The sequence below is a fragment of the Cetorhinus maximus genome, chromosome 17 (genome assembly GCF_964194155.1).
Source record: "Cetorhinus maximus chromosome 17, sCetMax3.hap1.1, whole genome shotgun sequence".
In the NCBI taxonomy this organism is placed as follows: Eukaryota; Metazoa; Chordata; class Chondrichthyes; order Lamniformes; family Cetorhinidae; genus Cetorhinus; species Cetorhinus maximus.
In genome coordinates this window covers 96,358,559-96,371,303 of record NC_135895.1, presented here as the reverse complement: position 1 = coordinate 96,371,303, position 12,745 = coordinate 96,358,559, and the positions used below count along the sequence as shown (strand labels likewise).

The following is a 12,745-nucleotide window of genomic DNA, read 5'->3' as shown; positions in this document are numbered from 1 at the left end:
ACAACAATATCTACTGGATACAACAATATACCAACTGGAGGGTCAAGACTGGTTCAGTAGAGGCCAACTGATGTACTCTTATCCATGTATTACCGCCTTTTAAAAAGATCATTCATTCTCAGATGTGGGTGTCGCAGACACAGCTGCCATTTATTGCCCATCCCTAATTGCTCTGCTCGAGTTGTCGCTTCAGAGGGTAGCTAAGAATGATACATATAGACCATACTGGGTAATGACAGCAGACTTTCTTCCCTAAAGGACATTTGTGAAAAGGTGGGTTTTTAAAACAACCCAACAGCTTCATGACCACTTTTACTGACACCAGCTTTTTAGTTCCAGATTTTTCTGAAATGGAATTCACATCTTCAAACTGTCCTGGCGGGATTTGAATTCACATCTTCTGCATTATTAGTTCATTAACATAAGCGCTACATCACCAAACCCCTTAGTAAATTAGTACAGATTAGTAACCGGAACTTCTCCAGTTGAGGCATAATTAAAAACTCAAACCAAGTCAGCTCCATTTCCTGATGTGACGCTGAGTCAGTGACATTGTCTCCCAGGGAAATGCTTGACTTGGCTTTGGAGATGGAGATAGAAAGGAGACATCTACATGATTGAAAATTGGCAAGTCGAGTATAACTTGCGTTCTTTAAGTGAGATCATATGTGAGTGTAGATTGCACAGCACTTACCCCTGCTTCTGGCTTAATGCGGGGCAATGTGCTCAGCTCCCCATCTTTGTCCAGCATAACAAAGGTCAGAAAGGCACTGTTGATATGCGTCTTCTGATCCCAGACTTCCTGATGGTAGGCTTCAGCACAGACACCAACTTCAAAGCTGAGAAACACCCCAAAGATTTAGAAAATACCGTATGAAAAGGATCTTCACTGACTTAATGACAATTTAAAAAGTAAAAGACATGCGGTTATACTTACAAATAACCATGGTCACTCAATATTATACTGGGCACATATATCAGCAAAATGGGAATAGGCTTCAAATCCTACTAAGGTTTAAAACATTTATCACAGGTTTAAAGTATAAATTCTCAAATGTTCTACACTATTGTCATGATAATCACTGTTCTCTCCCCTTCCCCAATTCCAGGTATAGTTAGTCCTGCTATTTTACCATATTATGTTACAGAAGCGTTAGCACTTTCCTCTTTCTGACCCCTAACAAACACCACATCAGGTATCTTCCATCTTCCTCCTCTGAAGCCACTAATGCTGGGATACAATTCCACAGCTGCTGACAACCTCTAGTAAATCACACAAGTTCTTCTTCAAAAGCCAGCTCAGACAGTGAGTGTTAATGCACGATTCAACAACAAGCAATAACCTAAGCTTTGACTTTAATCCCCTCCCTAGCTTAAGCACGCAGCTGTAGCTTCTCCATCTACCCTGGTTGCCATCAGCCGGTGCAGTGCAAACTGAAGTTTGAGCCGGGACCCTCATGGTTTGGACGGTGATTACCCACTCAACCAACAGGAAGTCTAGATTTCTCTTATCACAGAATTGTAACAAAACAGAAGGAGGCCATTCGGCCCATCGTATCTGCACCAGCTCTCCAAATGAGCATGATGACCTAGTGCCATTGCCCTGCCTTTTCCCTGTACACCTGCACATTGTTTCTATTCAAATAATCATCTAACGCCCTCTTGAATGCCTCAATTGAACCTGCCTCCACCATACTTCCAGCCAATACTGTTGTCCAGAAACTATTACAAGCTTAAAGTATAACATTTCTTATGTAGTAAAACATTTGCTGATACTACAGATACGTTTTATCCTTCTTTCCACACAATGGCCAGAATTTTGAGGTTGGCGGGCACAGTCAGCAGGCCTGGGAGCGGCTGGGAAACAGCCCGCTGCCCGCCATCGGCCCCCCGCTGCCCGCCATCGGCCCCCCGCTGCCCGCCATCGGCCCCCCGCTGCCCACCATCGGCCCCCCGCTGCCCACCATCGGCCCCCCGCTGCCCGCCATCGGCCCCCCGCTGCCTGCGATTGGCCCCCCAACCGCGATTTCATGCTGGCTGGCCAATTACCGGCCAGCCAGTGTGAAAGGCCTGCTGAAACGCTCAGCGCCGTCGAGGTGGGGGCGGGAGGAAGGCGAGCGTTGAAGTCAGCGCTGACAGGAAGCTCCCTGAAGGCAGAGAGCTGCCTCAAGGAGCTGAAGAATTCAAATTAAATAAAAACAGATTTTAAAACCCTGAAAAAATGCCCACGCATCAGAAACGGTCACCTGAACATATACATGAACATTCTGTGCAAACATATATGTCTTTTAATTTAATGACGGAAACCTCATCCCGCCCTTGGATGAGGTTTCCTGAAAAATGCAAAGGCCGCCTGGCCGGTTCGCCCGCCCGCCAACCGTAACATTAGATGGACGACGAAAAATCCCAGTTAACTGCACCGTTAATGGGCTTAATGGCCTTCTTAATCGTCGGCGGGCGCGCTTCCGAGTTTAGCGTGCGCGCACCGACTGAAATATCGTGCGAGTGTGTGATGACTTCGGGACAGTCACCCGATGTCATTGTGCGCTCCAGCGTGTCGGGGTGCGTACCCGCACGCTGAGTGAAAAATTCTGCCCAATGTTTATGCTGCAGAGCTGATGAATACAGCAATTAAACTTAATAATAGGTGCAGCCCTTGATAAGCATTACGCTGTTGGAGTATACAAGGTCAACTTATATAAAGCTGTGTTGTGCTACATTTTATCAGCTCTGTCCTTGAACAAAGACTTTCCCCCCTCTCCTGATAAGTTTTGTTTTATTTTATTTTAAAAGCAATGAAAGACTGAATCCAAAGCATGCAGGAAAACTTTGAAAGTATTTCCTTAAATTTTGCAGCAAAAACATTCTCTGGACATCAGTTTTTAGGGGCCTCTGTGCATTGAAACCAATCATAACATCCAGTTGCTCTTTCTCTGAATATACTGAAAGCACAGTAATTTAGAGAGCAGTCCATGCAGTAAGGCAGTATAACATCTCTCTTAACACTCGCATTGATGGCTGTCTCACCGTTAACTACTACAAGGTGAAGTTACACAAATGTTTTTCCAGGCATAAAAATAAAATGGAGTCTGAATCAGTACAATCCAACTTTTACAACAATAAAAACAACTTGCATTTATATAGCCCCCTTAATGTAGTAAAAGGTCCCAAGGTCCTTCACGGGGCTGAAAAAAAGTCACATTTTGCATGTATTTTGGCAATGCCCAACTCCACCTCATCACCGCTTCACTCGAAACCTCTGCTATCTCTAATTTTTCTCACAGCTTGTCCGATATCCAGTAATGGATGAGCAGAAATTCTTCAAACTAAATATTGGGAAGACCAAAGACATTGGCCATGATTTTCCGGCTCTGTCCGTTGCTGAGATCTTCCTGTTCCGTTGAAAGTCAATGGGCTTTTGGCTGGCCCGCCGCATCCCCCACAGTGGGTCCCGCCACAGCAGGGCCGGAAAATCCCAGCCACCGCCTTCAGTTCCTGCCATAAAAATCTGTTCCCAAGCCACCAATTCCTTCCCTCTCCCTGGCAACCGTCTGAGGCTGAACCAGACTCTCTGTAACCGTGTCATCATATTTGACCCTGAGGTGACCTTCTGACCACATATTCACGCCATCACCAGGATCACCTACTTACAACTCTGTGACAGCGCTCAACTCCGCCCTTGTCTCAGCTCATCTGTTACTAAACTCTCACTCATGCTTTTGGTGCTTCTAGACTACACTAGTCAAGCCAGCCTCTACTGGCTGGCCTCCTACCTCCCACTCACAGTAAACTTGAGCTAACCAAAAGTCTTGATGTCCGTACCCTAACTCATGCCTAATCCTGTTCACCTGACAACCCTGTGTACACTGACCTACACAGGATCCCAGTCCAGCAATGCCCCAATTTTAAAATTCTCATCTGTGTTTTCTAATCCCTCCACCTTTCCTATCTCTGTAACTTCCTTCAGCCCTTCAACTCTCTGAGATTTCTGTGCTCCTTCAATTCTAGCCTCTTGCTGATCCACAATTTTAATCACGCCACTGTTGATAGCCTGGTCTTCAGCTGCCTATGCCTGGTCAGAAGGTCTGGAATTTACTCTCAAAACCTCTCCCTCTCTCTCTCCTCCTTTAAGATGGTTTTTTAAATCTACCTCTCTGACCAAGCTTTTGATCATCTGCCCTCATATCTCCTTAACTGGCTTGCTGTCAAATTCTGTTTGATAGCACTCCTGTGAACGTGGACATTTCACTGTGTTAAAAGTTATATAAATACAAGCTGTTGTTGTTTTATATTTTCTTAAACTACGCTATAGTGTAATGTGTCTCTGACACTAGCTTCACTTCTGTAAATCAACTTTTAATTGCAGAAAAGGTTGATTGTGAATTTTATACTGATTATATTATACCTACACATTTTTCGAAATATAATTAATTACTTCGTTATGACGACTGAAGATATACTTGAATTGGTGCACATGACATGGTTTAAAGCTGGAATTGGCATTGAACAAAGATGACAAAAGGAATGAGATTTCAAAAGGACTTTTGTACTGGTACCAAAAATAGTAAATAATTTCAAACTTTGCATTGGCACTGTTGTGAGGAACTTAATTTGACAGGATTTTAAGTTCAACAACTATAGTTTGCTTGTGACTTCTCGGGTTTTTAAGTTTATAATGTACAGAGTTTAAAAACACATCCATTGTGGTTTATTGGTTAGGCAACACTCAAATGTTTCAGATTTGTAAATTCCACTAACGTCTTGTTCTAGATTGCTATGGTTTTCTGAATACAGTCTGTTGCTAGAAACACCGCTTCACTATTGGTGGCTATGCCTTCAGCTGCCTTAGCCGTAAGCTCTGGGGTCGTTTCCCTAAATCCCTCTGCTTCTTTAATTCTCTCTCCTCCTTTAAGATGCTCCTTAAAACCTATCTCCTTGACCACACCTGCCCTAATATCACCCATGTAGCTAAGTGACAAATTTTGTTTGATAATGTTCCCGTGAAGCACCTTGGGATGTTTTACTATGTTAAAGGCACTATATAAATGCAAACTGTTGCTTTTACAAAGTATTTGCAGTACCGAAGCAGGCCAACCACAAAACAGATTCATGCTGGTGTTTATGCTCCATATGAACCTCCTCCCACTACTCTGATCTAAGCTCATCAAAATATCCTTTTATTCCATTCTCTGCTCTTTAATTATCTAGGTTTCCCTTACACAAATCTTTGCTATTCACTTCAACAACTTCCAGTTTTAGCAAGTTCCACATTCTAATCACTCTCTGGGTAAAGCTTCTCCTGAATTCCTTATTGGATTTATGACCGACTTGCTTATATTTATGACATCGCTGCAGGAGTTCCTCAGGGTAGTGTCCTAGGCCCAATTATCTTCAGCTGCTTCATCAATGACCTTCCTTCCATCATTAGGTCAGAAATGGGGATGTTCGCTGATGATCGCACAATGTTCAGCACCATTCGTGACTCCTCAGATACTGAAGCAGTCCATGTCCAAATGCTGCAAGACCTGGACAATACAATACACAAGTGCCAGGCAATGACCATCTCCAACAAGAAAGAATCTAGGCATCGCCCCTTGATATTTAATGGCATTACCATTAATGAATCCCCCACTATCAACATCCTGGGGGTTACCATTGACCAGAAACTGAACTGAACTAGCCATATAAATACTGTGGCTACAAGAGCAGGTCAGAGGCTAGGAATTCTGCGACAAGTAACTCATCTCCTGACTCCCTAAAGCCTGTTCACCATGTACAGGAGTGTGATGGAATACTCTCCACTTGCCAGGATGAGTGTAACTCCAACAGCACTCAAGAACTTGACACCATCCAGGACAAAGCAGCTCGCTTGATTGGCACCCCATCCACAAACATTCATTCCCTTCACCACCAACGCATAATAGCAGCAGTGTATATCATCTACAAGATGCACTGCAGAAACTCACCAAGGCTCCTTAGACAGCACCTTCCAAACCCACAACCACTACCATCTAAAAGGACAAAGGCAGCAGATACATGGGAACACCACCACCTAGAAGGTCCTCTCCAAACCACTCACCATCCTGACTTGGAAATATATCACTTTTCCTTCACTGTCGCTGGGTCAAAATCCTGGAACTCCATTCCTAACAGTACTGTGGGTGTATCTACATCACATGGACTGCAGAGATTCAAGAAGGCAGCTCACCACCACCTTCTCAAGGGCAATTAGGAATGGGCAGCCAGCAAAGCCCACATCTCTTGAATGAGTAAAAAAAAATCCCTAGTTCTGTTAATTGTATATTAATTGAGTGCTTAATTCTATTCAGGTGGTGGGGATTAATTGAGGATTCATTTGTGCTCCTAAATACAGGATCAGGTTTAAACTGTAGTTTTTTTGGGACTAAAGATGTATATTTTTAATGTGTCTCTGTAAATAAAAGCTTACAAGTGTGTAAGATTAAGCTCCAGTCTATCCTTTATCACCTGGAAATCTGATATTGAACAGTTCTGTCTTGCTCACAAGTAGAAACATCTTCTCTATGTCTGCCCAATCAAGCTCTTTTGTAATCTTGATCAGGTTACCACTCAGTCTTCTCTTTCCTAAAGAAAAATGCGTGAGCCTGCTCAATTGTTCCTGATAGATATAAGCTCTTAATTCAGTTCTCATTCTAGTAAATCTTGTTTTCACCCTTTCTAGTGCTGCTATATCTTCTTTTATAATGAGGAGTCCTGATGTTACTCCTTGTGGGCTGGAACAGAACTGGAAAACAAGAAAATAAGGGAATGAAATTGAGTGAGAGGTTGGAGATTGGAGATTAACAAGAGTTAATTCACAAGAGCTAATTTAAGTAGTATGACTGACTGTACACTTCTTTAATTTCATTGTTATACCGAATCTTTTCTGATTTTGCTTTTATTCCTGATTGCGATCTGCCCTGGGTAAGAGTGGCTGAGAGGTTACATGTTGAGAAATGCAAGTTGGGCCATCATTGACAAAATCGTAAAAAGATAAACTTCAGCAGAAATCTAGCAGAGCAAGCAAACGGGCCTGCATGAGGACTAAAGGATAAAACACCAGAGCAGAACCTCAGAGGCCCAGATATGAGTAGAGCTAAGACAAAATAGCTCAGTACCAAAATCATTATGTTTTCCTTGCTTGACTATGAACTAGCATTGAAATGTTTTCGAGTTGAGTCTGAAATGGGAAGCCAGAGACCGTGAGAGACTGACCTACCTTGGTCAGGCAGATGGTCAAATGACATCTTTTGTAATTGGGCCATTCCAATAATAGAGGGGTAATGTTTAGGTTAAATCGGTCCCCATTCTTTATAGATTAAAGTCTAAGGGGAGATACCCTGAGCACAGGAATTGTCGCAATGCCTGCCTTTCTGGGGTACAACCAGGGTGTAGTTACGTGAAGATCGCACTTCTACCCAGGGTGTAATGGCAATGCTGTTGTGCTTTGATATTTCTGCTCAGACATCAGCATGTGTCAAGTCTTACTTATATTGAACTATAACCACTGTCACCAATAAGGATTATCACTTTGAATCATTTTGGAACTTGAGAATCAGTGGTTAAAGGGATAATTGACTTTGATACACCAAATTCCAAGTGTGGTCTAACCAGAGTAATAGACAAGTCTAACATAAATTCACTGCTTTTCAATTCTATCCCTTTAGAAATGAACCTCAGTACTTTGTTTGTCTTAATGACCTTACTAACATGTATAGCTACTTGTAGTGATTTGTATATTTGTAGCCCCAGATCCCTCTGTCCCTCTACCACGTTTAGTAACTCATTTTCTAAGGAACATATGGACGACTTCTTCTTATCAAAATGTATTACTTTGCACTTATCTTTATTGAAGTTCATTTGCCAATTACACCCCCAATCCTGCATGTTTATTAACGCCTTCTATATCCAATTGCAGTATTAATTACACTCTCCAATTTGGTGTCATTCGCAAATTTTGTAACTGTTCTTATAATTCTCAAGTCCAAATTGTTTGTGTAGATGGCAAACAACAGTGGTCCCAGCACCGATCCTCGTGGAGCAGCGCATCCTTCCACTGGCCAATCTGAGTAACCCCGACTCTGTTTTCTGTTTCGCAGCCAGTTTGCTATCCATTTGCTACTTGTTGTGTCAAACAATATTTAACAACAACCCACATAAGGAAATGGTACATTAGAAAAGAGACACCAGCTTTTGTTCAGTTCAAAATCAGATGGGACACTGGATAGTGGAAGGATAGGGTTTATATCCTGAGTTCTGTTATTTGCTTTTGTTGCTGAAAACTCATTGAAAGTCTTAATAAGGAGCATCTCCATATTGCAAAAGGAGGGTGTCCATATCATAAGAATGAATGTCTCCATATCATAATAAAGTTTCTATTCACATGTGTACTTGTGCAGTGGGGCTGGAGGCCCTCCATTATGTGAAAACAATTGAGGGAAAGGGAAGGGATATCACTATCCAAAGGGGAGTTTTATTTTTAATTGATTCTATTCATGTAGATTTTTAAATTGAATGTAAGAATTAAGGGTGAGAAATCTGTAGTAAAAAAATTCATGAGTAAGCTTCAAATGGATTGAGTCTAGTGGTGTTGGTTGTGTTGGAAGGCAGCCTGAGATAGAAATTGGTCTTGTGCGGCAGTGCCTCGGCTGGTTCTGCACCTCACTTTACATTCAGATCTATTGAAATTAATGGAACTGAATTGCAGACAGGTGGAAGATAAAATACCCTGCATTTTGTACAACCGATCAAGACCATTTCTATCCCACAGACTGTGGAGGAGCTCGGGTCTGGGCTTTTACAGAGTGTAGCGCATAAGAACATAAAGGAGCAGGAGGTAACCATTCGGCCCCTCGAGCCTCCTCCGCCATTCAATACAATCACGGCTGATCTTCTGCCTCGAGTTCACTTTCCCAATCACTTCCCATAATTTCTGATTCCCTGAAAGACCAAAAATCTATCTCAGTGTTAAATGTATTTAATGATGGAGCATCCTCTGGGATAAACAATTTCAAATATTCATAACACTCTGAGTGAAGAAATTTCTCCCATCTCAATCCTAAAAAATCAACCTCCTATCCTGAAACCGTGTCCCCATGTTCTAGATTCCCCAGCCAAGGGAAATAACTTCTCAATGATACCCTGTTAAGCCACTTCAGAATCTCGTATTCTTAATGAGCTCTCCTCTCATCCCTCTAAAATCCAGAGAGTATGGGTCCAATTAACTCAGTCTGTCATCAGGTAACAACCCTCTCATTCCAGAAACCAACCTAGTGAATCTTCACTGTACCACCTCCAAGACAAATATATTCTTCCTTAAATATGGAACCAAAACTGTGCACAATGCCCCGGCTGTTATCTCACAAAGCCCTACACAATCATAGCGTGAATTCATTGTTCTTGCACTCCAAACCCTTGCATTGAAGGTCAATATTTGCCTTCCTGATTGCTTGCTGTAACTACATGTTAACTTTGTATTCCTTTTATGAGTACACCCAAGTCTCTCTGAACAACATTTAGAAATTTCATGCTTTTAAAAAATTATTTTGCTTTTCAATTATTACAACCAAAGAGAATAACCTCAAACATTATCTGTCTATATATTTGCAACCTCTTGGGTGGAATCTTACCAGCCACAGAGAGACAGCGGTCGGTCGGTCGGTGGGTGGGTGGGGGCAGGAAATTTTGAAATGGCATGCTGGATCCGGGACCCAATACATTTCCCACCTCCGGCTGACCTTGTGGAGGTGGGGGAGCAGTGGAAACGGCTACCTGCCCAGCAGTGGTGGATAGCCAATCAGTGCCAATTAACTGGCCACTTGGAGCTTACTGCTAATCTTTGCAACATTATAAGCCTCTTCTTTTAAACAAATGCTATCCTTAGCTTTCCTAGTGAACCACGGATGGATCTTCCTTGCTGAGTTTTTGGTTTTTAAGGGAAGTATTTTTGTTGAAGCTTTTGAATCATTGCTTTAAATGTTTCCAATGTTTATTTACCTTCATATCTTCCAGTTTATTTACCTTATCAACCTTAGCCAGCTCTCCCCTCATACCTATGCAATTGGCTTTGCTTAAGTTTAAGATTATTGTTTGGAACTGGAGTACGTTGCTCTCAAACTTAATATGGAATTCAACTCTATTCTGGTCACTGTTTCTAATAAGATCTCTCTGTTTCTAAGAAGATATTTTACCATGAGATTACTCATTAAACCTGCCTCATTACACAATACTAGGTCTAAAGTAGCTTTATCCTTAATTGGTTCCACAATGTATTGTTCCAGTAAACTGTTGCAAAAGCATTCTACAAATTCACCTTCCAGATTGCCTTTAACAAGTTGATTTGTCCAATCTATATGAAGATTAAAGTCCCCCACGATTATTACATTGCCTTTGTTACAAGCTCCAATTATTTCTTGCTTAATGTTCTGACCAGTGGTAAAACTACCATTAGGGGGCCTATAAACTACACCCACCAGTGTCTTTTGACCCTTGTTATTCCTAATCTCCACCCAAACTGATTCTACTTCCTGATCTTCTGAACCAAGATCCTTTCTCACTTTTGTGCTTATGTCATCCTTTACTATCTATCAGAGCTATTCCTGCACTTTTCCATTCTGTCAGTCTTATCGAAATGTTGTGTATTCTGAGGTATTTATTTCCCTATCTTGATCATCTTGTAACTATGTCTCTGTAATGGCAATTAGATCTAAACCATTTATCTCTATGTGTGCTGTTAGTTCATTTATCTTCTTACAAATGCTTTGCATATTCAGACAAAGGGCCTTTATTTTATTTTTACTGCTATTCTTTGCATGGACCTTACTCACTGATACACTATCACTGGTAAACTTTTTGGCCCTTCCTGTCCTACATGGGTTGTCTTTACTCAATCATGACACTGCTCTGTTGCCTCGCCTTTTCACTTTAGATTCCAAATTTCACTTCACCTGATCCCTCCACCCCTTCTAGTTTAAAGCCCTATCCACAGCTGTAATTATACAACTCACAGCACACTGAACCCAGCCTGGTTTAAGTGGAGCCCATCCCAATGGTACAGCTACACCTTTCCCCAGAACCGTTGCCAGTACCACATGAATCAAACCCCCTTCTTCCCACACCGCTGTTTGAGCCCTGCCCAGGGCTGGGCTTTCAACTTGGTTGAACAACTTGAAACCTGAAGTTTTTTGAAAGAAATCTGGAGACACAAGTCAGGAAGCAGCAGGAAAGTTAAAGGTACAAACAGTCGAACAAGTGAAACTGCTACCATTACTTATCAATAATCAACAATTATTAATCTAAAATACACTACTCTTTACCTACCATAAAATTAATGTGCATCAACCAGAGATATTCAGTAGCAACAGGAGAGTGACAAGTGATTTTCTTCTTCTATTCTCTGAACTGTCTTCTCACATGGTGACATAAACTCTTGTTGGGTTACTGGAGCCCTTGAGCAATGCATGGAAGAGGCTATTATTTTGTGTGTGGGCCTAGACCATATATTACAGGTGGCTATTCAACCATGAAGGCCATCACAGCTGACCCAACCCTGTGCTCACTCAACACCCGCACACTCTCAGTAACCAGCAGGATCCCTGGCTGATTTCTCCCCTCTCTGACTCAAGCCATGTGGTACCCCAACTGAAAAGAGTTAAGAAAAGTCATTTGCTTATCATGCAAGAGCTGTATAATGAAAATGGCGAGGCCAGAGGCAGGGCCCACTCCGACCTTGTGGTTGTAATGGGACCACTTCTCACGTACACACAATTCAAATTTGTGATGGGTTGACTGGTGCCCGGGGAGGCCAAGGCGTGAAACTCTGTCCTCACCTTGTTTTAAATGCATTGTTAACTATTGCCTTCAAACTTATGCGATCTCCAACTTGTGAGGGTCCCCTGAAGTGGAACATGTCAATGGTCTTCAGCACTGGGTGCCCTTTGCAGAAGCGGCTACAATCACAGTTAAGTAAAAAAAAGAAATCAAAACTTAATTTAATGAGTAAAAATTTAGCTGATGATTAGTAAAATTCATGGAATGTAACAATTCTGCCATCCGTTCATCTCTTCCAATTAGATTCAGTCCAAACAGTACTACAGTTTTACTTAAACAGGGAAGTATACAGTTTCCAGGAGGAATATATTCAACAAAGCAGAATTTTGATATAAACTCTGCCATTTCTATGCAAGGCTGTTCTCAGCTTCTACATGTCAACATCCTAAATTCATTGGCCACAGGCAGCTCACTGAGAACTCCCAGGTTAAATCTCTGTCCCTTTCAAACTTCCTCAAAATAGTGCACAAAATTCCCAGAAAGTTCATCAATTTAACTTAATAGTTAATTGATGTAGCTGGGTAAGGGGCTTTGTTTAATTTCAACTACAAAATCAAGGAGGCAAGTGGTTAATCATCATAAAGCACAGCAGGTCTGTAAAACACAATTTACACCAGCATTTTCAGCGCCATCGGAAAAGAATACAGGTAAAGTGTGTGTCATTTATAAAATGAACTATTCCACAAGAGCTATGTCTTTAGAACTACTGCAATCTAATGTATTGTCAAATCACATTTTTCCAACTCAGTTGATGGTCTTGTGGCTAAAGGCATCATCTGGAATATTACTAAACCATACAGACCAGAAGATCGCAGGTTTGAGTCTTGGGGTGTGTGGAGTTAGCTGATCTCAGCCAGTGCAGCAGTTACTTTATCATTGAAATTAACATCCCTGGGTT

General features: G+C 41.8%; 1 protein-coding gene across 1 annotated transcript in view; it reads right to left on the bottom strand.

Moving 5' to 3' along the window:
• acot11a (acyl-CoA thioesterase 11a) overlaps positions 1-12,745 on the bottom strand; it is a 108,233-nt gene that overhangs the window by 21,003 nt on the left and 74,485 nt on the right. Inside the window, exons 8-9 of the mRNA XM_078561656.1 lie at positions 11,847-11,966; positions 695-839 (exon numbers count right to left, since the gene is read on the bottom strand). Coding sequence (XP_078417782.1) covers positions 695-839; positions 11,847-11,966 — 265 coding nt within the window. The remainder of the gene's footprint in view (positions 1-694; positions 840-11,846; positions 11,967-12,745) is intronic.